Raw genomic sequence first — 27,486 nt, 5'->3', positions numbered from 1 at the left:
CAGAAAATATGTTTTTAAAAGATAGCTTTGAAGTGCTTTCACCACATTCTCAAAGATGAGTATTAGACTATCTACCTCCAACCACAGAAGCCCAGTTTTAACAAGGAGTCTCCCTCCATCGTCCCTTCCCGTCCCTTCACGGGGTCAGCCCCTGAAGAAAGGGGATTTAGGGACACAAAAGCAGAAATGTGTTGAGGCTATCTTGAACACAGTCAAAAAGAATATTTTCCCAGTGTCGTGCAATATGTCAACATTTCATTCTAGATTCAATTCAGCTCCTAGCACCATTTTGGAATATAATTTTAGTGATTAATATATGAAGGAATTAGGAACCTTTGTTTCTCATTTCTATTTTTATTTTTTTTTTAAAGGTCATTTTAGAAGTACTCTGGCAATGTAACTGATGTCCCATGGTCTCTCTTTTAAAAAAATGCACAATTCTTTGCTCTTTACAAATTAAGGTATTTTAGTAGAGAAACAAACAGAAGTTAATTAGAAAGATCTTCATCTTAAGACTCCCCTCCTTCAAATTTCATCTGCCATTCATCCGGTCATTGGTTCCTTTTCCTTCCATTCACTTACTTTACAGATTGACTGAGCATCTACTGTGTACCAGGCAGTGTTTTTAGTGACTGGGCAAAAATCAAGAACAAAATAGGTGGCATATTTTTCTTCCTGGGCCTTAAAGTCCAGTTGGTGAAATAGACAATCAATAAATTAATAAAAAATAGCTATAACAGAACTGTACAACACAAAGAATGAACTCTAATATAAAATATGGACTTTAGTTAATAATAATGTATCAAATATTGGTTCATCAATTGTAACAAATGCCCCAACTAATGCAAGATGTTAATAATAAAGGAAATTGTGTGTTATGTTGGGCAACTCTGTGTTTTCTGCACAAATTTTTCCAATTGCTCTAAAAAATAAAGTATAATTAAAAGTAGAAATTTTAAAATAGCTACAAAATATAAGCACTTTAAAGAAAATAAATAGGATGCTATTAGAAAGAATAGTGGGGTGACACAATTTGGATGTGGGAGTGAGAAAAGACCTTTCTGGAGAAGTGTTATTTAAGCCCAAAACTAGAGAATAAGCAGGAGCCAGCCAGGCAAAGAAGAGAAGGAAATGCATTTTCAATAAAGTGAAGTGATATTATTTGAACTACCTTCTTAAATATCATTCTGGTTCTCTGTCGAGGATTGATTCTGGGAGTGGGGGTGGGAGGGCAAGAGCACAAAGTAGGAGACAGAGTCAAGAGGCACTTAGAATGGACCACAGCTTTTGCTACCCAAAGTCCTAGAGGAGGAGAGTGACAGTAGGATGTCTCTTCTGCTCAGCTTCTGCCAAAACTGTTAGGTTCTCCATGAACTGGGTGCTGGGAAGAAAGGAGAACGTCAGTGGCAGCAAGATGAGGTTCCCAGGTCTCAGTTCCTAAGATCTTTACACTGACTCTATGGCATTTAGAGAGTGAGGACCGATGGCATGTGCGTGTGCATGTGCGTGTGTGTGTGTGTGTGTGTGTGTATTTGAGACTTCAACCGGATGAGAATTATAAGGGGGGGAAAAACCTTCAAGTAGTAACTACCCAGCTGTAACAACAGATTTTCATAGAAGTCTGTATGTATAAGATTTAATTTGCAATAGTTACCTTTATTCCTGCTACTGGATTGTTGGAATTTATTTTTATTTTTTTGTTCTAAGACTACACGTTTTAAAATTGTTGATGAATCAACAAAGAGGACACTTAAGAAAAGTCCATTTAGGAAGCACTGTTTTAGTACATTGAACTGTTCCTATCAGAGTTCTTAGGGATAGTGAATTCCCAAGGTAAAAAACTAGAGTGGGTAAGGGAAATGTCAGCCAGTGATAGATTTCTATTGATTCTGAAACTATTAGTAGCATGGAAGCTGAGATAGTTCAAAGTTTTATTTCCATTTAAAATTAAGCAGCTCTGCATAATCCACTGCATCATTTGTAATTTTTACCTGCCTATGTGTACGTGCACCCAACATTTGCAGGGCCATTAACTATTTTTATGCATTTCTTTTACAGCAGAAAAACTGTATATGATGGTTGTACATTATTCGACAACACTGAAAAATATTTAGCAAATGAGTATGCATTTCATAGCACTTAGCTAGCAATGATACAAAATGGTAAATATGTCTAACTCTCTAGAGTTAGTTTTTGTTTTGTATTCCTGGAAACACAAACACTAAGTCAAGAATCCCCCATTTGAGCAGACTTGTTTATTTTAGGAAATAGAAGCGCATCATCAATGTAATTTTAAGTAGACTAGTTATGAATATGGGATGAAGGGATAAAATAAAGTTTTCCACTCTGATGTCTCCATTAAGAAGCTCTTCTTTGTGTAAAATACTCCACGGCAGAGTTGCTTCTATTTAAAGTAGTGAGTTTGATCTTGGCTTTGATCTAACGCTTTTGATCTTGAAAGAAGGATGGAGGAGCAATAAAGAGACAGCAAGACAGATTTTCTTTAAAGAAATGTGATAAAGTTAAAGGGATGGTCAAGATCAGCAAACAGGAGTGCGACCCGACTCTTCTCCCCAAGCGCTCACCCCTGGTCTGCTTCAACCAACTTCTCATGCGGATGGGAAAAACGCCTTTTGGGGATCAGAAAAACTTGGGGGTATCGCACACTTTTGTAAGCTAGGTGGAAACTTTCTCCCTAATTATGAGGACAGATTGTCCCCTTATGGAATTCTACTCAGTCGCGTTGGGGGTCCACGGGCCAGGCGAATGCAGCGCCGGCTGCGCTGAGCCAGAGTCCGTTGGCTCCGGCGACGCGCGGGCGGAGCACGGGGCTCGCCTTTTACTCCCGGAGAAGCTCCCGGCTTCTCCCTCAAGAGGTCACCTGCCACCGCCGCGGAGTCCGGAGAGGGTCGTTGAAAAATGTCTATTTAATGGCATCTACTCCATTCCCGGAGAAAAGTCCATTAGGAAAGTTCCTTGCCCTAACGCGACGGCCATCTGGACACCTAGGTTTCTGACCCGAGGAGTGAGTTCAGGCTGGCTGCGGGGGTCGGGGCGCTTCTCGAGTTAAGCCTTTGCGCCTGCGGCCGGGCAGCACTTCTGCTCCCGCGGGGGCCACGAAACCCTTTCGCGGATACCCAGGGGTCCGCAGGCGGGAGCTGGAAAGGTAAGGTGTGCGCGCCCGGATCGGCCCGGCGTGGGAGGGCGCGGGAGCGCGGACGCGGGCCGGACCCAGGACGAGCACGAGAGATGTTCGCGAAGAGAACAATAAAATAGCGGGCGCGCCGGCTGGGCGGGGGCGACCTGCGGGGAGCGCGGCGCGGCGGCTATACCTTTAAGGCAGGCCCCGCCCCCGCCGGCGCCGCCCGCCGCCCGCCGCCCGCCGCCGGAGGGGTTGCGGCCCCGAGCGCCCGCGGCTCCCGGAGGGCCGGCCGGGCCGCGGCGCCCGCTGCGCGCTCACCTGCCGCCGGCGAGGTACGGGGCGGCGCGCCGGGGCGGGGGCGGGGAGGGGCTGGCGGCCCCGGGTAAACTTGACTCTGTCCCTTCCCCGCAGCCGCTGCAGAGGGAGCGCGGGGCCGCGGCGGCGTGCGGGCTGGCGCGGCGAGTGAGCGCCGAGGTGAGTGCGGGCGGGCGGGCCGTCCTCGGCGCCCTGGCCGCGGCGCACGGCCCTGCCCCGGGGCGCGCCCGAGGGGGCGGCGGGCGAGGCCACGGGCGAGGCTCGCGCTCCCCGCGCGGCCCAGGCCCCTGCGGGCCCCGGAGGGTGCGGGAGCGCGCGGGGCGAGGCTGTCGGGCGGCCCTCGGGGCCCGTCGTCCTGTTTAAAGTGCTCCGTGGTCTTTCCACTGCAGGTCGCGAAATGGATTCGAGTGAACCGGAGACCCCGAAAACGAAAACGAAGGGAGACCGAAGAAGCGTTTGAGAAGGTAGGGCTCCCCGCGAGAGCGCGCCGGGTGGAGTTCTCGCTCAGTCTCCCCGTCTGCCCCCCGGACTGGGTCACACAATAGAGCAGCATTTTTTAAAAAGTTTTATATAAATGTACAGTAAGCCGTAAATTTACGTTAAGAGTTCTATGGAAACGTTGGTTGGTATTCCTACTGATTGTCAACATCCTCTGTTCTCGTGAAGTGAGAACGACCTGGGATGGAGATTTGTTTCCTGCTCCTTAGAGAGAGCAGCAGGACGTAAGTGGGCTCCATTCTTATATTAGACCAGTCGTATTTACTATGGCGGTGTTAGGGTCTCTGAAAACAGGGTGGGGGTGTTCTGAATAAATCGTCCACAGTGTCAAACGTCTCTGGTTGTGATAGATACAGCGGCACGCTCACTCATTCAGATTTTAGAGTCATCTCAAAAATGGAGGGAGAAGATGGAAGAAGTGGATGACTTTTGAAACACTAGGAGGAATTTTGTTTACTGTAAAGCAAATGAGAAATTGTTTTCCTGAATTTAGAATTCCAACAGGTTACTTTGCAGAAGTTTGGACTACCTATTTCTCCTGAAGTCGTATTAAGTTAAAAGTTGATTTGTCATTGTAATAAATATTATGAAATAAGGTAAGTAGTCTGTTTTCTAAGTGACTTTTATTGAAAACTCTTAAAAGTGAATAATATTTCTACAAATGTTACAGCAGGTATGATTTTTGTTGCTTTTGGTTAATTATTTTCCCGTTTTTTGATTCTTGATAGCACCAAGGGATTAAAATAGCGGCCTGTTGTTTTTCTGTTGCTAGAATGTATGATGAATCACTCCTGATTCTGAAGCCAAATTCTTGCTGATAGCATTGCTGCCAACTTCTGTGATGTGTTGCCTTAGTATGGGCATTGCAGTGTCCGAGAGCGTGCACAAAGCACATCATTATGAAGGTGACACCAACATTTCAGAGTGCGTTTGAGGGCACCAAGGGTAGCTTCTAAGAGAATTGTAAAAAGAACTGGCCTAGGAGTACAGGCATTTGCAGCTAGACCTTCAGTGTGTGAAAAGTGGCACTACAGCCCTTCCCTTTTTAAAGTTATAGTTGTTACTTCAGTTCAACGGTAATAGGAAAAGGTGTCACAGTGAACAGACTTTAGTTTTCTGACCATACTTCACCGTGTTATGGTAGGTTGTATTTGTTTACCTTTCATGCTTTAGGTCTTTTTTAAATGTGAGGTCATGAATGAGATCATAAAATGTCCAAAGAAGGAAGAATAATTACGGCTCGCTTAGTGTTTAAAAAAAAATATTTTGTAGCTATTTTTTTTTTTAAAACCAAAGATAAGATTATCCAAACGCACAGCATATCATCTATAGAAGGGGAAGCCCTTATCTTTGCAGAGTGTTAGGTACCATCACTGTCCAAATGTGGACTAAAAGTAACCGTATCTGTGACACTTAGGATCTGACCACTGCCTTCTGAGAATGAGAAGGGAGGGGACTGAGGATTTTACCTCCCCCACAGTGGGAGCTCTTCGCAGAGCCTCTCCCTGATGGAGGCCGTGGTGTTGGAGCTTACAGGGAGGATGCATGGCTGACTTTTCTTAGAAAATGTGGGCAGCAGTTTTAAAGAGGATATGAAAATGAAGTAGGTTGGGACCAACGTGCCAAACTTCCTTTCAAGGAATGAAGCTTAAAGCTGACTAGCTTTGAGGTTGGAGGAGGGGACGGCAAGAAGATGGGACGTTTCTGAGTTGTATCAGAGAATATTAACTATCAGCGTCTCCAGTCTTTCCTCCCGGCTCTGCACAGCAGCCGAGCCCTTTGCCCACTGCTTTGCCTCTGTCATGCCTAGGAGAGGGTTTGGAGCTCGCTGAGGCAAAGCATGCGATATTTTGAAGCGCGAGGTGAAAGGGAGTGCAATCAGCCACCAAGGAAGAGCATGAGAGCAAATTCCGAAAGACCCAGAGCCAGTTCTCCTGCGCTGGTAGCCAAGGTGCAGCCCCCGATTGCCCCCAAGTGTCTATTCTGAAATACAGATCGACTTCTGTGTGGTAATGAGTATTCAAACTGAGGTCATGTGTTAACCTTTTGCTGAGATTTGAACCTGTTACTAGTAGGAATGTAGGTGGTTAACTTTCTGTTGAGTTTAATAGCCTTTTTAAAATGTCTGCCATGCTGCAAGTAGAAGCATCTTAGTCTTTTTCTTCTCTCATGCAATGGCTGTATTTTTCTAGAACATTAAAATAACACTATGGTATTTCCTGCTTTTTAGTTCATTTTATATTACTGTAGAAAAAGAAAACGAGTTTCTATCTGCATCTTCAGGACTGGTGCAGGATTCAGCCTGGATGAGTGAACTGTTCTGTATTGAACTATGCTAGGGCCGATGTAGTCTACATGGAAGTCGAAATCTAATGATGTACACCTGAAATTTATATAATGTTATGAACTAGTGTTACCTCACTAAAAAATTAAAATTGAAAAAATTAAAAGCCCCCAAATTATGCTAGGGTCTTAAAATTTTTCTTCCAATTTTTACTGACTTGTGGAAAGCAGAGTCTTTTGATCTGCCTGAGGAAGAAAAACAAAGAGCAGTGATACAAGCCCAGTGTGGAAACGGGCATTGGGCGAGAAGTTACACAGAAAGAATGTAATCTTACAGGAGCTGTTTGTTTTCCCCCTTAAAGAAAATCTCAGAGGTGCTAAGTAGTAGGCACAGCCTGATGTAACTTGAAATACTAGTTGAGTTTTTTGGTGAACTCAGAAGGAGAAGCAAAACAAACTTACCCCGTGCTCAGCTGTGGGTTAAAATAACGAATAAGGAAATAAAGTGCACTGGGTGAGTGAGAGGCACCACCGGAGAAGTGATGGAAGATGTTCCCCCGGCCTTTCTTGGCCGGCTCTTCTGCGTTGTGTCATTCCCACCCACCCACTGGATAGCTCTGCTGTCTACTGTTTTCCTTTCTTATCTTCCTGAAGATACATCATTCTCTCTTGTGCATCATCTTCTATCTTCTCTGACATTTATTTCCATTTTGTTTTATCTTCATACTTTAGCCCTCTTTCCACTGATATAACTGAATTCCATTATACAGTTTTTGTTTTCTTCATTTTAAATTACAAAACTCACTTCTCTTTTGCTTCTGGTCCTTAGATGGGTTTTCTTTGCATTATGGTATTTTTTCCTTTTTCATTATTTTGAGTTCCTTTTATTTGGTTTGAATAATTTGTGCAACAGAAAGGCCAGGAGAACATAAACAACTACACAAAGAACAGTTAGGAAGAATGGATCAGTCTGCTCTGCAAGGGGCAGCTTAAACAATGGTGATTGCAGCATTGAATTGTATAATGTGTATTTTTAAAAATAGCGTTAATAGATTTTACTAAACAGCTGTTGGTTTTGGAGGAAGAACACACATTTTTTTTCTGCTTTTATCATTAACTGAATCAAAGAAAAATACAAATTATCTGTCGCGTTCAAGGATTGAGGAGTAATACGACGTTTTTATGAATATATACACGTAGAATAATATGAAGTTTTTAATAATTTTATCAGTATTTTAAGGACTAGGATATACTGTAAAATAATATTTTGTGAAATCGTTTATTTGAGGAAAACATATGAATCGCCTATGATTCCTTTAGAGGAAGAAAATTCCAATTTCCAGATTTAAAAGAAGTACCCTTCCCACTTCATGTGTAACTGATAATATTCACAGAAAAAATTTTAGAATACTCATTTCTGGCCATCAGTAAGTATGTATGGTGATGTCAGAAATGTTCATTGGCATACTTTCAAAGCATTGAAAATGCAGCAAGACTAAGATTGGCTACTGTTACCAACGAGCAGTCCTTTATGTGTGTTCGCTTCCAGGTGAGAGGTCTTGGTAAGGCTGAAATTGTCTGGCCTCTGTTACCGTTAGTCATAAGGAACACTAGCAAATGATTTCCAACAAAAGCACCCTTTAGGGTTACCTTAATTATTCTTCACTGCCAGAACCTGAAAACAATACTCTTGAGCATAAAATTGTTTAAAATTTGGTAAAATTTTCCTTGAAATATCAAGTGAAGCATAAAAATCTAGAGAGAGAGTTGTGAAAATGTGGACTTTATAGTATTTATTGGCCATTATAGTGGGAGCCAAATGATAAATTATATTTTCTGAGTCTTTGAGAAAAATGCTGGAGTTATTTTCTTTGTGATAATGTCCTTCCTAAATTCTGGAGCATTTTCCCTCTACTTTTATTTCGTTTGTTCTTTCCACACACTTGATTCTGAACTGCAGTCACTGGTAATGTTGGTATGAATAATAATTCACAGATTTTTTAAGTTGTATGTAAAACCCAACTGAGTTTATGCATTTTGCTACATTTATTGCTCCCTTTAAAGTTTTATACACTCTAAGAGAATTCTTTTACAATTCTAATGTTGGAATATTCAACATGATAAAGGTAGGTATACATTTTAAACTAAGAAAATGCTGCTGTTTGTCTTTTGTGACAAAGGTCTGTTTTATATTTGGAAAACAGTATTTAAGACTAATAAAAATTATCTGACTCTTTCTGGGACCAGTAACTGCAGACAGCAACTATGTTAGGCATGACCATGGAGCCATCAGGATACAAAGCTTGGTAAGATGTCACAAGATGAGTTTAAGGAGTACTGAGCCAAGAGTCCCTTCAGTTTGTAGGAAGTACGTATGTCGCATTTAGCAAAATGGTAGGAACGAGCAGCCAGTGTTACGCAGCGGAGGCAGCATTCGTGTTGAATGGCTTCCCAGGCGCTGGTGCTCTTGCCCAGTGAGAATTGATAACTCGTTTACGTTTATATAAGTGTAATCTCTTACAATAGCTTCGTTGACACTTGATCTCCATAGGAAAGCTTCATGGATTCTAATGAGTCGCAGCTCTTGAGGCACCAGCCCCCCTCCCTAGCTGTGAGTGGCTTTGTGTCCTGTGTTGTACTGGTTATGCCTTTGGATGACAACTTACTTGAAGGATGGGGGGAGGCAGAGTAATTTATTAAAAGTAATTACAAAGAAACCAAACAAAAGGAGTAATTACAGTGCTCTTAATATACAATTTGTTATTTTATTGCTGAAGTATTTAGAACTCGGTCTTACTTGTGCGTCTCCCTTTTTTCGTTGTAAATCTCTAACAAATACATAATTTATTGAATTCTCTGTGCCCAGGTCTCAAGTTAGATCTGGTTTCTCAAGATCTTGGCCTTTTATTGCTTTTCCTCTCTTTTTTTTAAGCTGAACCATGGAAGAATTGCTGATAAAATGTATTTTTGGTAGCCTCAGGAAGGAAGTCTGATCTGTATAATTTTATACCATTAAATTTTCATCTCTTCTGTAGATTTATTTTTTTAAGAATCTGCAGTTTAAGAAAAAAATCTTCTGAGAATTCTGAGTGTACTAGAATTCCTTCCCCTTTTCGACTAGCATAACAGGGAAAATTATAGTCATCCACTCACCATCATGCACTCATTCACATTATTTTAAAAAGAATCTTTGAATGGAACTATTAATATAATAATAGCTGATACTTGTCATGTGTTCTAAGTGCCTTACCTGTCTCATGGCATGTCAGTGTACCATTAAAGTGGTGTCACAAACCGGCAGTATGATGTGAGGATGTTGTAGGCTGCATCAGACGCTTTGTGAAAGTAGATGAGGGATAAACAAATCAAATAATTGCTTGGGAAAAGAATGCTTTGGGCAAAATTGAGAAGTTCTATTTAACACAGGCTGTTGACAGTCCTAGACCACCAGCGTAAAGCACACATGTCTAAATTGGGAAAATCTCAACCAGCGTGTATTTTGAAAACACTTGGAAGTGTGCAGATAATTATGCTATTGTTGATTTTAGGAGATTTGATGCCAGCAGCCGTCGACTCTTCTGTGCCATGAAAGAGGAAAGCCATTTTAATATAAAACATGAAGACTTTGGCTGGAAAGGGGAGGTGGGCAGATAAAAATTTCGTGGCTTTCTAGTTGCTTTTATAGGAAGCATTAGTTACAGTCCTGTGACACATGCTTTACTTGACAGTCACTCTTGTCCTAGGCATTTTAACGAGCTGCTGTTTTGTGCCTGGTATGATATGGCACCAATAAGATGCATTATTTTAGTAGCACCTACTGGTGTCGATATAGTTTAGGGCCTGTCATTGTTTCCGTTAATCTTCGGCCGACAGTAGCCTGTATCTTTAAGTCTAACCAACAGGTGTTTCATTCATATTTCTGGGTCTCTGCACATAGCAAAAATGACACTCAAGCCTTGTATTTCCAATACTTAGAAAAGGACTGGATCACGTGCAGCCTCCATAAATATTTGTTGAATGAAGTAGATGAATGAATCCCCAAAATGGCAGTTATCTGATAAAGTCATACCTAGCTATTGCATTTTTAAAACATTTGGATGTCCAGGTTTTTATTTAATTATTTTATTCTTTAATGAGAGAGGTTTTCATTAAAGGACATTTGGTAGAACTTTTCTAGCGTTTGTCATGGGGCATCTTTTTCATCCCTTCTATAAAGAGAGTGCAGAATCAGGAAGGTTTGACACTGCTCCCAACTCTGCCACCTAATTATGTGCTCCTTGAGTTTGTCACTTGACTTTTGCTTTCATCTGAAAATCCTTTTGTTTAATAGGCCAGTTAAGCCAGGGGCTGGCCCCGTGGCCGAGTGGTTAAGTTCGCGCACTCCGCTGCAGGCGGCCCAGTGTTTCGTTGGTTCGAATCCTGGGCGCGGACATGACACTGCTCATCAAACCACGCTGAGGCGGCATCCCACATACCACAACTAGAAGGACCCACAACGAAGAATATACAACTATGTACCGGGGGGGGCTTTGGGGAGAAAAAGGAAAAAATAAAATCTTTAAAAAAAAAAAAAAATAGGCCAGTTAAGCCAATTTACATTCAATATAAAATGAATATGTTTGGCTTTGATTCTTGCGTAGAGTTTTATGATTTTTTTGGTCCATTTTTTGGTATTTAACAAGGCTTGTATTTTTGTTCTAATGGGTACTTTGATATAATACATTTTTGCCTCTCTTGTCTACTTTTTTGCTCTTAGGTATTGATTCCCTGCTATGAGCAGTGATGAAATTAGATATTAACTTTTTCTTGCCCCTCCCCTCTTTTCTTCTCTTATGTGACTTGAAATACTGTCTTTTTACTTCCAGATAATACCTTTAACGTAGTCAGTAAGTCGGCTGTATTTTTCATGTATTCTTTCCATTCTGTCCCCACCTTTGATAGCTGTACTGTATTTATGATGTCAGAATATATAGACATTACATACTACCCTGTATCCTTGATAAAATCACTTAGTTTTAGTTCTGCAAGTAAATCCTATATTTAATGCTCATCATCCGCTCTTATATTGATTTCGGTCATTTTGGTTTTTGAAGCCAGTTCTGCAGTAGATTTCTCAGGAAGAGCTTGGGGCAGCCATGTTTCCTGAGTTCTTGCATGTTTAAAGTTTGTGCTCTTTATACGTGAAAGTCACGTCAACTAGACATAAAATCCTTGGGTCATGTTTTCTTAAGTATTTTAAATATGTTACTCCATTGTCTTGTGTCAGACATTTCAGAGTGACCTGTCTTTTCACCTGGATGCTCAGATTTTTTTCTTTAAATTCTCAAAATTTTATTCTAACGTTCCTTTGTGAGTCAGTTTTCCCAGTTGTTGCTTGGCTTTTTAGCTTTATTTTCCTCATTTGTAAAATGAGAATAATGATAACTTTTCTTGCCTGCTCAGTGAGTGGATTTGGAGACCAAACAAGATAGTGTATATAAAGTGCCTTAAATTTATTTTACTTTCTTGTGACCTTTTAAAGTCCCTTGTTGTAAGAAACTTGAAAATTTAGAGTGCTTCATTTTATGGGCAGTCGGACTTGAGTTGACTCTATATTTGTGAGAAATCTGAAGTGGATACTCTGAAGCCTTTTGTCTACATCCTGACAAATAGTCTCCCCCTGGTTCCATGTGCTCAGCAGTTTTCTGCGCCCGCACATGGAGGACAACTGGTCTAAAAGCAGCAGTGCTTTCTGAAAGTATCTCATTTAGAAAACTCTAGCTCCGCTCTGTTCTCCTCGCAGTCTTGCCCGTCATATGTTAGTTTCCCACACAGATCTCTCGGTTTACGTGATCTTAGTTTATATGTGCATAGAACGATACAGAGACAAAAATTAAAGGACTGTTTTTCAGATAATGAGGAGAGCTGAAGACCCAAGTCAGTGTAATCAGCCAACATGTTTTCTTGGATTTGTTGTACATAAGGCCCTGTGCAAGAAGCTGCTGGAAAATACCAAAGAAACAGGAGATGTCATTTCTGGCCATTGGAGATAAAACATTCAACATATCAAAGATCATTTACAAAGCAGCATGTGATAAATAAATCCAAACCAGGGTAGCGCACACTAGGGACATGAGTATAGTATGCGTTTTACCTGAGGCTACTCTGGACTAGAGTTTCCATGCCTGGGCCTTGTTTTGATAAAGCAACCCTATACACATGCGGGCTGGAAGTTATGGTGGGAAATTGGGTAATTGAATTAACTGAATCCATTTTAATGCTTTTACCTGATTTGTAAGCACAGATAGGAGTTTGATTGACATACATATAAATAGTGTTAGTGTCTTTATTTGAATATGCGATTTTTAAAAATAAATTCGTCTAATGTTTTGCAAGTAAGGCTGGAACCCATCATAGAAATTCTGCTGACACTTATGAATCAGGGTGATTTGGAAACTTGAGTCTAGAAATGTAATACTGCCTATAATTCTGTTCATAACACATTCCTTATTAAATTCTATGTTTATTTAAACAGTTTATTTACTAACTTCATTGCATATCCACAAGATAAAAAACCCTGAGTAAGGAGTAGAGAGTACAGAGGTGAATGGAAAACAGTCCTCAAAGAATTTACAGTTGAGATGTAAAAAACTGTGAAGAGTAGAAAACAGCGTTGACTCAAACCTGTATCGGAGATTCGATAGGTATGTACACAGAGCACTGTGAATCTTGGGTAAGGAGAGGAAGTTGTATCGTTCTGGGCTGTTTGCCTTGTCCATACTGAGAGCAGGGTACAAATATTTGTTCCAGTTCGTTCAATTTTTGTTATTTTGTAGAATTGAGGATACTATAATTTCTTAGAATTCCGATTGTCTTCATGAGAACCTATGGAAACTGTGAAATTAGTGTTTCTCTTTGGCTCACTAATGTAAAATCAAGGTGCTGAAGCAAGTGTTGGCCACCTGTGAGCTGGGGGACAAAGTTTTTAATCTATTTCACTCTGTTATTTTTCCTTTTATTTGCATTGTTAAGTTTTGGGGGGTTTTTCCTTCCCTGTAAAATGTTTGGTCGTGGGGCAAAATGGGAAATGAGAATGTTTCAGAATTAGGAGGGTGACTTCAAGTTCCAGAACTTTGCAGAATTCCCATCTCATGATTTTTAGACGTTGTTTTGTCATTCAAAAAGCATCCCACACGTTTTCAGCACCACAGATAAAGCATGACCTCTTTTTCTTAAAATTATTTTTAAAAAATAGTTATATACTCCTTCTATGCTTCTGATGATGAGAATAATGGACTCATCAAGTGGGCCACAAAAATGGTGTTACGTGTATGTCCAAGTCACTTCACAATTTATGTATCTTTCTATAAATCAAGAAATGTTGGTTTTTCAGAGTATTAAGTTCTAAATTGTACATCTTTGAAGATTCAGCTTTTCTATATATGAAAGCAGGAAAGCAAATTGATTTGCAATAATTAATACTAGAGAAATCATATAAAATGGGAAAAATGGTCTCAGAATATATTTTTTTACTTTTCTAGCATTTTCATAGAAAAGGCAACAGTAGTCATTTTTTTGTGGCCTCATTTATAACTGAAAGCTGTAAAGCTCATGCTTTTAGTTTTCTGTGTCCAAGAAAAGAAATTCATGATATCCATGAAGGGAATGAGATGTTAAAGGGGAACAGCAGAAACAATCTAGAAGAGAAACAGAACATACCTCTGGATTGTGTTCGTATACAATTTGGTGTCTGATTTTTTTCTCCTGTCTCCTCTCACACAAATTTTAGTTGTCAGTGTTGAAGATACACCTGTAACATTTATTCCTGACAATGGCGGTAAAGGATGCTGAGTGCTCCTGTAGACTACAGAAGATGGCGGTTCTGATTCTCTCTCTGAACACCTTGATTGAGTTATATGTCGTGTATATTTTGTATGCCATAAAATTCACCCATATGCAGACCGTTGAGTTTGAAGAAACTTATACAGTTGTGCAGCAATCACCACAATCTAGTTTTAGAACATTTCCATCACCAAAATGTTCTCTCTTGTCCATTTGTGGTCAGTCCCTGTCCCTACCCCTAGCCCCAGGCAATTGCTAATCTGTTTTCTGTCTTGATAGTTTTGCCTTTTCTAGAAATTTTGTATCAGTGGAATCATACACACTTTAGTCTTCTAGACCTGGCGTCTTTCATTTATCATAGTGTTTTGAGGTTTAGCAGTGTTGCATGTATCAATAATTTGTTCTTTTTTATTATAAAGTAGTATTCCATTCGTTGTCTGGATATACTACATTTCGTTTATGTGTTTCTTTTTTTTTTTTTTTTTTAAAGATTGGCACCTGAGCTAACAACTGTGGCCAATATTTTTTTTTTTTTCTGCTTTATCTCCCCAAATTCCCCCGGTACATAGTTGTATATCTTAGTTGCAGGTCCTTCTAGTTGTGGCATATGGGACGCCACCTCAACGTGGGCTGACGAGCGGTGCCATGTCCGTGCCCAGGATCCGAACCAGCGAAACCCTGGGCCGCTGCAGCGGAGCGTGCAAACTTAACCACTTGGCCACGGGGCCGGCCCCAGTCTGTTTCTTGGTTGACAGGACATTTGGATTTTTTTGCTGTTAGGAACAGTGGTTTCCCTGTCTTTGTGGAGACATTTCTCTTGGGTCGACACCTAGGACCCATGTGACTTGGCCATATGGCTGGTGCATAGTCAACTTTTTAAGAAACTGCTAAACTGTTTTCCAAAGTGGCCGCACCATTTTACATTCCCACAACAGTTTAAGGTGCCCAGTTTCTTTACCTCCTCATCAGCACCTGACATTGTCAGATTTCTGTATTTTAGATGTCCTCATGGGTGGTGAACCATGCTTCTGCACTTCATGCTTTTATTTCTTGTGAGGACCTGAAAGTGTTTACATACCCTCATATGCTTTTGTCCCCCCTTTTACAGAGCAGAAGGCAGTAGCACTGATGTCTGACCCGGGATCCTCAGATGAGTCATCGAGCCTCGAGCCCTCGTATGGCAGTTGGAGTCCCAGCGACCTGCTTTTGTTCTGACTCTTGGCTCCCTGTGACTCAGGGTCCTGTTTGTCCTCGTAGCCTTGTTAAGAGTGGTGGGTTTGATATTTGTAGAATGATCATTCTTATCCTCTCTAGAATTTTACCTGATGAAATCTGGTTGTTTTCTGCAGAGCTGTGGCTGTGTCTTGGGGAGCTGACCCTCTGCTCCTTAATTGCCATGCGTAGGCCATGGCTGGCTCAGGCCTGGCTCCCGAGCCCTGTGTCACCATGTGTCATCCTGTCAAAGGGGGTAGATACTTGCCTCTCCAGAGCCTTGAGGGGTAGTTAAGTGAGGTGACTTGTCTAAAACAGCTGGCACTTAGTAAATATTTAATACACTGTAGAGTACTTCTCCAATAGGATTGTGAAAGGCTGATTACCTGCTGGCATGTCATAGTTGCTGGCATGTGGATAGTAACACTATGCATTTGATTTGTTCTCATGACAGTGAGACAGGAAGACATTCTTAAGTTTATTCACAGACTTAAAGCAATCAGCCTTGGTCTCTTGCAGTAGCCATTCCTTGGTCTGCAGCAGATTCCGCAGTAGCGCTTTCACAGCTGTGCATGTCTTGTCTCTGTGTCTTGACTTTCTTCAAGAAGACCGGTCATGTTTCTCAGAGCCACTGTGTGGTTTTATTTGCATCTCTCTTCAGTTTGTCCACTATAGTAGAATAAAATTGTCATTGTTTCTGTTCCAAATTGGAAGCTCCCAAAGTGTTCTTCAGGCTGTCGGTAAGATTTGCGTTCTAGAGAGCTCCGTTTTAGATCAATCTACAATCATTTTTTATACTAAATAAGTCCTTGCTTTTGTTTCTTTCACCCACACTGTTTTGAAGTTTCTTTCTTTTTTTTTTAAGATTGTCCCTGAGCTGCATCTGTTGCCAATCTTCCTTTTTTTTCCCCTTTTCTCCAAAGGCCCCCAGTACGTGGTTGTATATTCTAGCTGTAGGTCCTTCTAGCTCTGCTATGTGGGACGTCTCCTCAGCATGGCCTGATGAGCGGTGCTAGGTCCGTGCCCAGGATCCGAACTGCCAAACCTCTGGGCTGCTGAAGTGGAGCATGCGAACTCAACCACTTGGCCATGGGGCCGGCCCCCAGATTTGAAATTTCTTTGAAGACTGGTGGAACTTATAGAGATACTTAGCTAACAAAAGGCACTTACTCTCGGGCACATCTCTTCCATTGTCACTGTGTGATGTGTTTCTGCTCTAACAGAAGGTTTCAGCTACCTCTGGTACCTCTCACTAGACAGCATTACAGCGTTCAGTTTATTTCATGGCAAGAGTCAATTCTAGTACAGGTGGTTGTCTGTGAAATGGTTATTTTCTCTGAAATGATTCTTGGCCATGTTGAGTTTCTAAATGTTAAAGAGAACACAGTTTTTGGATCTGTGGAAATCTCATCTTGGTACCATGCTGCTGCACAGAACATCGGAAGAGCTAAAATGTTGAGGTAACTTCAGAAAATAAAATCACCACCAGCAAGGAGCTGTTTAAAATAACTAGAAAAATTATAAATCAAGCAACTGGAGGAGTGTGCTAGTGAATATATGTTGTGAAAGCTACGTGAGGTTCTAAACACTCGTGTGTCCTGGGCTGCAGAAGAGGAAATGGAGGAGGGAGAATGTCACCTGGGAAGTTGAACAATTCTTGTCATTTTAGGGCTTGATTTGGGAGGCTTTAGGACCAGAGTTGTTAGATGCGGGGAAGGCCTTCCAGCCTCTCTAACTCTAGCCCTTAGTTTACATGTGAGAATATGGAGGCCCTGGGAGGCTTTAGGGCATAGGCCAGAGCCCAGATCTGTTCCCCACTCCACCCCCCTTTTTTTCTCTCTTTTCAACTCTGCCTGGGGAGCTCCCCACAGTAGGCTGTGAGGCAGAGCGGCTTTGAGTTCTGTGTGAGGAGAAATGAGTCAGCCTGGTCTTTGTTGGGTTGTAGGGCATGTTGGAAAGAAGGTCTGAGAGACTCAGGAGGCCCCTACAAGGCCATCCCTTGTGGCCTAGCACCACCTCCAGAGTGAGGGCCTTTTCCAGGTTTCCAGAGAACCGTCCCCTCCTGGCTTGGTTGGGTGTGGACTGAGCCAGATTTTCAGGGCTCAGTCATTCCAAAGAGCAGGCAGAGACTTCAGGGTGAGGCAGCTGGGTGTCTGCAAGGGTTGACATGAAATTTTGGTTTTCATATTAGTGAGTTTTACAAGGCACAGATCATTTGAGGTTTTGTGATACTTGTCACAAACCAAGCAACTATGACATGAAAATGTTGCTGTTGTTTTGTAATCAAACATAATTATGACCAGATAACTAGGCATTTTATTTTGGAATACAGTAAAGGTACTCTCACAAATGCCTTTCCTTCAGTCTGTGCAGATATTTTCTTTTGGGTAAGGAAGATTAGCCCTGAGCTAATACACCTGTTGGCACTCTTCCTCTTTTTTTGCTTGAGGAAGATTAGCCCTGAGCTAACATCTGTGCCAGTCTTCCTCTGTTTTGTAGGTGGGATGCTGCCACAGCATGGCTTGATGAGTGGTATAGGTCTGTGGTATAGGATCCGAACCCGCAAACCTGGCCTACTGAAGTAGAGCATGCTGAACTTAACCACTGGGGCACAGGGTCTGCCCCTGTGCAGATGTTTTTTAGTGTATGTGTTATTACTTTTTCTAAAATGCAGGGTTGCTTTCCATGTTTATACATAATTCGTACGTTGATGTATTGCAAATTTAGGGTTAAGTGAAGTTTTTCTACAGTTTCTCTGACTTGGCTGTTTGCTTACAGGCTGAATCAAACCACCTCCACCCCCAGAACAGTGTTGATAAAACTAATGCTGAACTTGGATTAGGAAAGGTTTGCTTCCCCAGAACTTTCTGTACTGTTGGCAGGGCAGAGTGAGTGGGAATGTTATAGTTTAAGAAAAAAGCTGCTTATGTTTTCTCTGCATCGCAGCTGACAAATACAGAAGGATAGTGTCCAAAATGAGCAGGTGAAAACCAAAGGTAAGTACTGAGCTGCTTCAGACTTGTAGAAGGTGCCCTTCCTTCCCTCCCAGCAAAATGAAAGGTGTTGGAGAGAAGGCACTGGATATTACTCGTGCATTGCTAATCCTGGCATACTTTGAGTCTTTATTCGAGATTGTCACTGACTTGGTCAACAATAGCATTACCCAATATAGAGCATCAGATTATAATAAGACAAATCTAAACGATGCTGAACTATCTTCCAGGAAAGGATTACTGATATATCACTGTGCATGTATAGCTTGCGTGCATGTGCATGCAAACACACACACACACACTCACACTCTATGTCGTTGGCCTTTGACCTCCAAGCAGGAGAGGTTTCGGCCAAGGCCTGCTGTGTGACCGCTGTCTCCTGTCTTGGAGGGAAGCTGCAGGCACTGTTTCCAGAGCTAGACTATTTGCCTCTGCCTCTGCCTCACACTCCCAGAGACCTGCCCTGTGCATGGTGCAAAGTTGTTGTCATCATGAGCCATCCTAGGGAGAGGCCCAGTGGAAAAAGTGGAGGTGGAGCAAACTGGGGTCCAGAATGGAAGGCGAAAGAGATGTTTTTTTGTTTAATTTTGCTTAACTTCACTTTCTCTTTTTTGAGAGCTACTGTGATCCTGATGGAGTTCCAGATAATAGAAGAGAGGAAATCTAATTTGTTGCTACAGGACGCCTCACTCCTGTGTTCAAATTCTTAAACAGGAAGGGGAGAGAAGGGTAGAATAAGCACGAGTGATTGGTGTAGATTTTGAACATGTATTTGTAATTTCTCAGTTTTTAATTTTTTGTATCAGCCCTATTTTGTGATATGCACGTTACAGAGAAGAGAGGGGGACGTAGTATAAATATATGTGATCATCGGTATTCTCATTGCTGGTCTTTCAGATTATCTTCCAATAATCTGGAGGGTGAGCCACATCATTTACATGAGGATTAAGAATAATGTAATATCTCTATGCTATTCTTGGTGGCGCTTTTCCTGTGAAAAACTATTACTAGCATATTTGGAAATGCTTATTTTTTTTTTAAAGACAGTTATAGTAAATCTTAATATCAGAAATAATTCAAAATCAAAATAAAGTAGCTATTTTAACAGTAGCTCAGTAGAAGGAGTTCGTTTGTCAAGAGCATTTATTTCCCAAGCAATTTTCCAATTCTAGTTTTTTTTAGCAAGAGAAATGTTAATCTGTTGTGGATGGACCCTTTTTCTTCTCTTTTTCCGAGAATGCATGCGGTCTCCATTAACTTCTCCCTCTACAGAAGTTTGCAGATGGCCGCAGCTGATGCCTGTAGGTCATCTGTGCTCTTAGAATTAAATTGAAATCGTAAAGTACATTTCTTCCCCTCTGTAAGTCTTTCACAACATTGAATTCATATTCCGATAGGTGGATTGAAATCCTGTCTTCACCCTGATTAGCTTTTTCACCTTGGACAAACGAGCCTGTGTAAGCCTCAGTTTTCTGCGTCTATAAAATAGTAACTGAAAGCATTGAGCAAAGAGCTGCCACTGGGTCATTGCTCACCAACATTAGTTACTCATGTTACTGATCATGGGCTTTTCCAGTACCATTATCAGAGTTTAAAGTCATGTGTCGCCTGTGGGTGTATTATGAGAACAGAAGGAGTTTTGAGAACCAATAGGATAGACTAAGAAACGCAGCCACAGGAAGGATGGCCATCAAGACGCATGTTTGGGACATCAGCCTGGCATGTATGGGCCAGCGGAAGTGTCCCCAGCATTGAGACCAGGGAGGCAGCCCACTTACTTCTCTGGCAGGTTCCAGCCACACCTACAGGTGCACCTGTCTCCCAAGCTGACCCAGGAATCTGCTCTGTGCGGCCACTCTGCCCCAGGCAAATACTGCCTTGGGTTCTGTTGGAAGTTTCCACTAGGCTCCTCCAAAGAGAGTTTTAGTTGAAGTCATCAAAGCTGTTTTATTGATTTGGGTTCAGGCCTTAGTTAAAGTGATCTCAATTCGCAAAAGGTCTGGCCATCCAGAAGTACAGTGCTTGCTGGTGTTCTGAGCACTAGAATTCCAGGAAGCTTTCAAAAACAAGTGTTGAGATATTGTCTCCACCCCCAGTAACTATGGAGGTCTGATTTTACAGTTACTATTATTATGTAGCACTGGCTCAGAATAGGTAGTAAGTTTCCTGAGGTGCTGACTTAACTAATGGAAATCCACTTAGACGCTGAAGAAGTGGGCCCAGTGTTTGTCTCAACTATGAGTAATGTGTTGTGTATGATTTAAAAAGGCTGCTCAGAACGTCCTTATGTAAATCAAGGGTCGATCTTTTTTAGAAACAAGGTTTTATAGATAACCGTAACATTATTTGATAATCAGACATCATTTTCAAGTAGTTAAAGGGTCGTCGGACAAAAACCGGTGGACTGACTTTGGCTTCCTAATTGCTAAGGATTGAAACTTCACATGCCCTCTAAATTATGAGTGTGCTTGCATTTTTTATGGGAAAGAAATTATTTCTTTAGGTAGGATAATTTTCATGTCAAATGTTATATTAGCCAGCTAGCTCTATCAGATTATGCAGGTTGCCACTTGTACTCACCTGATCCCTACTTTTTCCCTGTGAAGTTTATTTTAAGTAAGGATTAAGGAATGAGAGAGAAAGTGGGATGGGAATGAGGGGAATGAATCATGAGAAAACACTCCTGGTCATTTTCGTTCGACCTTGGCATTCTTGGAATATTCTTAACCTCTGTTGACAGAGAGCAGCAGTTGAGTGCAGGATCATGCACAGTAAGGGGCAGTGTGGGCCCTGAGGAGGCCTCTGCAATGTTCTCCCCCTCTTCTCCCAGCCGATGCTCTACCTCTCCATGAGTGGTGAGAGTGACTGGAAGGATTTGACAGGTCAAGGGGGCGCCCCTCAGCCGATAGCCACAGCTGTTTGCAGATGTGTGTTCCTGTGACTCGTGTATGCAGACTCACTGTCCCAGGCGGTGTGTGTTCCGGGCCAGGCATATGCGGCCTGCCACACCAGTGGGGCCTGTTGACCAGTTTGTCTGCCAGTGTGTCTCTGAGCGGAGGGAGAATGTTGGTAGGGAGAACAGTTTTATTGCTTTCTTCTCCAAATAGAGGAAATACTCAAGGGTGGTGGGAGAGAAGGGGATAAATATAGCATTTCCGTTTTCCTGCCCATTCTACTCTTTTCCACAGTGTATTTCACTTCATAAGATGGGTTTTTGTCCTATCAACTTCAGCTAAAAATAATTCCATACTGTTTCTTTCAGATTGGCCCGCTTATCATTTATGTACTTACTATTATTATTATTTTCTTATTCAGAAACTTTTGTACAGGGACGTATAAGATGCTCCTAAGATCCTTGTCTTCTGGACACGGTACCTGTGCTGTCGCTTCTGCCTGGGACATCCTTTGAGTAGCTGGCAGGGGCAGTCTTGGTGTCCTGGCTATAGATGGTCAGAAAACTCTAGAGGTTCTGACTAATTTGTGCTTGCTCTTATTTTTTCCATGACCTGCTTCTGAGCAGGGCCGTTCTGTAGGCTTGTCACCCTGCCCCTTCCAGCCTTCCGTCAATGAGTACTGTCAGCCCACAGCACTCAGACATGGCTCCAGGGTCTGTTCGTCGTCCACAGCAACAGTGCCAGATGCCGTCCAGTCCCTTGTCCTGCCAAGAAGGGGTCTGTCATGAGTCTGTAAAGCAGAGCCAGCACACTGGCAAAAATTGCCTCATTAGGAGATGGAAAGGGAAGGCAAGATGGGTTGCCTTAGGATATTGTACACGGTATGCCTGTTTACCAGATTGAGGTTTTTCATTATGTAGAATGGCAAAATGATTAAGTTGATACTGATTTTAACAAATAAAACCTAACTTTGAGGTTTGGCAGGTAAGTGGCTTGTATTAGATTTTGTTACATGAACTAAACATAAGAATTTCCCTAGTTCCCCATTTCCTAATTGTTCAGAGTGTCCATTATCGTGCTTAGTCTAGTGCCTGGTCCGGGTTTGCCCACTACAAAGGTCCTATGTTTGTAGGGCAGTGGACTCCCTGCGTTCCCAGGCCCCCCACTGCCCCCGCCGGCAACACGCAGTAATAAGTAAGCTACTTATGGTTACTGGCTAATAGGGTCGTGACCCGGTATGAACTCTGTAATGAGGAAAGAGCAGATTTATTTGCTCCGCCTGTGTGCCTTCCTCCCCCTCTGCTCCTTTATTATCTTTAAGAGGAAATTGAATAGCAAAATTCTGCATTCTTATAATGTTAATGGCCTGATGTCATCTTTTCCACTCTGGAGTCAAGAAAGTAACAGGGACAACCAAAACACAGATTTAATGCTTGGTAGCTGCCCCGGGCTTCAGCAGTAGGCTTGGTGCGTGTGTATATATGGATTTTTAACAGCTTGTGTAAGGTGTAATGTACGTACCATAAAATTCAGTGTCCTCTTCACTGGTTTTCAGTAAATTTGCCAAGTTGTGCAGTCATTGCCAGAATCCAAATTTAGAACATTTCCATCATCCCAGAAAGATCCCTGGTGCCCATTAGCAGTCACTCCTCATTTCCCTCCTCTCCCCAGCCCTAGGCAACCAGTAATCTATTTTCTTTTTCTATAGGTTTGCCTGTTCTGGAAATTTCATATCAATGGAATCATACAATATGTGATCTTACCGCATTCGCCTTGTTTCACTCAGCATAATGTTTCTGACATTCATCCATGTTGTAGCACGTGTCAGCAGTTTGTTCCTTTTTATTCCTGAATAGTATTCCATTGTATGGATATACCACATTTTGTCTGTCTTCTTACCAGTTGATGGACGTTTGGGTTGTTTCCAGTTTGGGGTTGTCATGAATAATGTTGCTATAAAGACTCACGCAGGTCTTTGTGTGGATATGTGTTTTCAGTTCTCTTGGGCAGATACCTAGGAGTCAAATAGGAAATTTATATTTAACTTTTTAAGAAACTTCCAACTTGTTTTCCAAAATGGCTGCCCCATACTGCATTCCCACCAGTGATGTATGAGGGTTTCAGTTTCTCCACATCCTTCCCACAGGCTGTATAGAAGGAATAACCTTAACCTTTGACTCTTCTTTGATTTTTTTTTTTCTGCTTTATCTCCCCACATCCCCCCGGTACATAGTTGTATGTCTTAGTTGCAGGGCCTTCTAGTTGTGGCATGTGGGATGTGGCCTGACGAGCGGTGCCATGTCCGTGCCCAGGATGCGAACTGGCGAAACACTGGGCCGCCGGAGCGGAGCGTGCAAACTTAACCACTCAGCCATGGGGCCGGCCCCTCTTCTTTGATATTTTTATGCACAAAAGAAAGCTGGGAACTATTTTAAGTTTTTTGCAATTTTTCAAGAATTGTTAACATATTTAAAAAGTTGTAGTCATTGTACTCTATCCTGTCTAATCTCTAGGTTCTGCCACCAGTCATGCTTGCAATAGTTTGACAAATTCCATTTAATTATGTTTCTTTTTTGTAGACTTGATAATAAATTATGGAGGATGTATGTGTGTATATGTATGTACGTGATGTTTATTATCTAAAGATTAAATTAGTTTACCTTGAGAAGCGGTTTTTTGGTACTTTTTTTTAGTTTCTTTATTATTCAAACCAAAGGTTCTAAGTTTATATTTCTGATTATACACATTGTTTTAATATAGAGCAGGCGTGCGTGTATCTATAGAACTATGTTTTATGGTGCTTTAAATAATTAAATGGTAAAGTTTCTAGTTTATAGAATTGAATAGCTTTTCAGGGTTCTTTATTAAAAATGCAACTAGGAATATTTGTATGAATCTGGGCTATTTCCAAAGGCCTCACAGAAGTTGTACAGGAAGAATTTATCACATCATTTGATATGGCGGGGATTACTGTGCCTTTAAAGACCAAATGATAAAAGTTGCTCATTATTTGTGTTTATTCTAGAATTTGCAAGTCTGTTTTATTTTGGCAGTGAGCTTATCAAATAAACTTATATTTCTAAATAAGTCATACACTCAGTCACAACTGAGCACTCTGGTAAAATAGATCTTTTATCATGGGTGAGGTTCATGACCACTCTTTGGATGTGAGCAGAAGCATGAGTCTGAGAACACTTGTTGCAGGCGCATTTGTCTTGTGAATCTGTGCTTGTCCAAGGTAAAGATAATATTCTTCAGGCAGGTACCCCACCTACCAAGAGGAAAGGATAAGAGGCACCCCAGTGCCAAGTGACAGAAGTCCCCGGGAGGGAAGTAGCAGCAGAAGTGATCTTATGATCTGATAGCTGAAGAGATAATCTCAACTGTATACAGTTTGCATGAATTAGTCTGGCCTCCATAGGCACTTTGTCATGTAGGGGCAGTATGGCATAAAAGAGAGGTTCTCAGAGGCAGAATCGCCTCCATGGGAGTGATACGGGTGTCACAGTGATTGGAGGTGGTCCTGGCCTTTAGTGGGCTGAGTCCAGGAACATTATGCCTGCAATGCACAGCACTTTCTAGCAAGGCAAGGAATTACGCCACCTCCCGCACAGCCTTCACATGCCCGCTGGAGAGTTATACAGGTGAAAAACCTGTGTCTAATATTTGAGCTTAGAACATAACTCTTCTATATGCATGATTTTAATATTTACTGAATTTCCTAGAAATATGACTGCAAGGTAAATCTGGGAAGATTGTGTTTTGTTGAATTTTTCCTACAGTTGTTTGCCATTTCAGAAAATCTTATCATCAGTGGGAATGCTTTTGTGTCCAACTGCACAGTACACCTGCTTCCATTTGTGTTAACAGCTGTGTGTCTATTGGGATTCTCCAGGCCTCTCATTGCTTCATTATGTCTTATAGGGTGTTCAGGCTTGTAAATACTGAAATCTATATTAATGCATTCTGACTCACTTTCCTTCTAATTCTCCTTTATGTTACAGACGGGGCACTCTGTTAAGGTCCCCCCTCCCATTATATGTATTATGTGTATTAGAGTATCTAAGAATTTCATTTCAAGGTAGTTTTAAAAGTGAAGCATTGTTTCTGATACCACAAGTTCCCTTAGCTCCAGGTTATGACAGGCTTTTGGTCCATGTTACTGAAATGTTAAATTCATGTGTATGTGAAAGGAAGTGGCAGAGGTGACGGGAGGCAGCTCTCAGAGGATGCAGGTGGAGCAGCGCTTCCAGGTAATCATGGGGGGTGGGGTACTCCATGTCGTTGAGCTGTGCTCAGTTTCTGTAAATTGATTCTCTAATGGGCTCTGTACTGTTGCCTAGGATTCAGCCTTCTGCACTTGGCGCCTTCGTCACTGCAGAATCCTCCCTGTCACCACACACCCTCTCACTGGCCACGCTGGGGTGTGAAGAGGCTAGCCCCAGAATTCTGAGAAGAGACATGGTTGAGAGGTATAGGGCAGAGATGAGAGTGAAGAGTCAAGCTCTTGGACCTCATGATTACAATACCGAGTCCTTCAGTGGTGTTGCGTAGATGCAGACATTAAGTCATTTTACTGGTCTCAGCTTTCCCGGCGTTTGCCCTTTTGTCTGCGTGTGTTCTTGCTGAGGAACCGTGCCCCTGATACGCACTGGAGCAGCCCCTTTCGAAGTTGCTGTTTTCTCGGCAGGGCAGTTCTTCGGAGCCCTTCTCCCATGTGCTGCATTTCCCCCACCCCCGCTCTCTCAGTGCCCGCCTGGGCTCTAGGGTACCTGCCATCCGTTCATCACTCCATCCAGTGGTCCCACGCCGATCACTCCTTCACCCCTGGCATTTTACTGGCTCCTGACAATTTCCACACCAATTAAAGTTTGTAGATTTACCAATAATGATTGTTCTCCTTCTTCCATTTGTTACTGATATTTTGGACATTTGAGTGTTTATAAGTACCTTTGCCAGCAACTGATCAGGGACACAGGAGGGAAAAAGTTGATTCAGCCATGTCATGGAAGCTGCTGAGAAAGGTTTACTCAGGGGCAGGAGATTGAAATTCATTTGAATTTGGTTTCATCTGTAATAACCAAGTCCACTATTAATATAAAAACTTGAGTTTCCACTCTGTCTTGGATTTGCCTTTGAGAGTTGCTGGTAGGCCCGACAGAGCTGATCTGGTAGGCTGCCTGGGGGCCTTGCTCAGATTGTGGGAATCTCGATCGGGCACAGAGTGGACTGCGCAGCCGTGTTGTGTTCCCAGTTTCTGCACAGAGTAGTTTCTTTTGTTTTCTGGGGTAGCTCCTTTCTTGTGTGTTTATTTCAGGTCAGCATATTTAACCCCCCTTTTAGTTTCAGAAAACGAACTTGAGTGGCCAGCCCTGTGGTGAGTGGTTAGGTTCGCGGGCTCCACTTCGGTGGCCCAGGTTCAGATCGTGGGTGCACAACTACACCACTCATCAGCCATGCTGTGGCTTCGACCCACATGCAAATTAGAGGAAGATGGACACAGATGTTAGCTCAGGGATAATCTTCCTCACCAAAAAAAAAACCAAAAAGAAAAAACGCAACTCGAGCCAAGAAAATTAATGTTTTTTTCTCGTTATAAAAGTGATACTATTAGAGAAAATACAGGAAGATATAAAGAAGAAAATTGAAAGCTACAAGTAATCTGGTCATCTAGAGAACAACTTGTACTCATTTTTGGTGTTTGTTCTTTAAGTCTTTTAGTGAAAGTAATTATTGAAATAGAATGAGAGTTTTATATTTGTAACTTCTGTTTTGTGACTTCAAAGGTGGTTCATTCAGGCTACTTTTAATTTTTTTTTAATTAATTGGATTCATTGATTTTGAAATTCCCCCTCTTTGGAAAGATCTGTACCTTTCGTAAAAAATAACTTGATTGACAGTGAATACTGGAATTCAGCGTCTGACCATGGCTAGAGCCCTGGCTTTCCTGGGGACTTGTATACCTTATGAAAACAATCTCCTGGGTACTGCAGTAAACTTTTGTCAGTGCCAACTGCAGTCTGATCTCGTGATCTCATGAATGGATCAGGTGACGAGGGCTTGTGGATTACTTCTTTTACCTTTGACTTTGTGTAACTGTTCATGTAAAAAGTAGCAGCAACTGTGCTGTGTTTCCTCTTCCTCTCTCGCCGTGAATCAAACTGACGTCATTTCAAGATCTGAGGGTACACTACCAGCTCACCGCATGACTTGTGTATTGAGCTTGTAGTCATAATGTAGATATTATAGAAGATGAGCCTCTGTTCAGCTGTTATTGGTGGGGGTATTTCTGTTCTCCTTGAAGAGTTATGCTGAAATTGATACTCCC

General features: G+C 41.9%; 1 protein-coding gene across 35 annotated transcripts in view; it reads left to right on the top strand.

The window, feature by feature from the left end:
* The window catches only part of AOPEP (aminopeptidase O (putative)), a 374,345-nt gene that overhangs the window by 256,722 nt on the left and 90,137 nt on the right, over nt 1-27,486 (top strand). For 26 of the 35 annotated variants that reach the window (XR_011497286.1, XR_011497284.1, XR_011497285.1 and 23 more), the window contains 2 exons: nt 3,554-3,616; nt 3,847-3,921. Coding sequence is in view for 30 of the 35 variants with exons in the window: in XM_070495582.1 (XP_070351683.1) it covers nt 3,554-3,616; nt 3,847-3,921 (138 nt within the window). In the remaining 5 variants the exon portion in view is untranslated. Of the gene's footprint in view, nt 1-3,553; nt 3,617-3,846; nt 3,922-4,459; nt 4,644-9,786; nt 9,889-15,167; nt 15,976-22,866; nt 23,823-25,351; nt 25,412-25,501; nt 25,727-27,486 lie in introns of those variants that run through there. The other 9 variants (XR_006518995.2, XR_011497287.1, XM_044756954.2 and 6 more) reach the window with 9 other exon arrangements.

Source organism: Equus asinus, chromosome 23 (genome assembly GCF_041296235.1).
Source record: "Equus asinus isolate D_3611 breed Donkey chromosome 23, EquAss-T2T_v2, whole genome shotgun sequence".
Lineage (NCBI taxonomy): Eukaryota > Metazoa > Chordata > Mammalia > Perissodactyla > Equidae > Equus > Equus asinus.
Note: the sequence above shows the minus strand (reverse complement) of the source record. Positions and strands in the feature narration are given on the sequence as shown.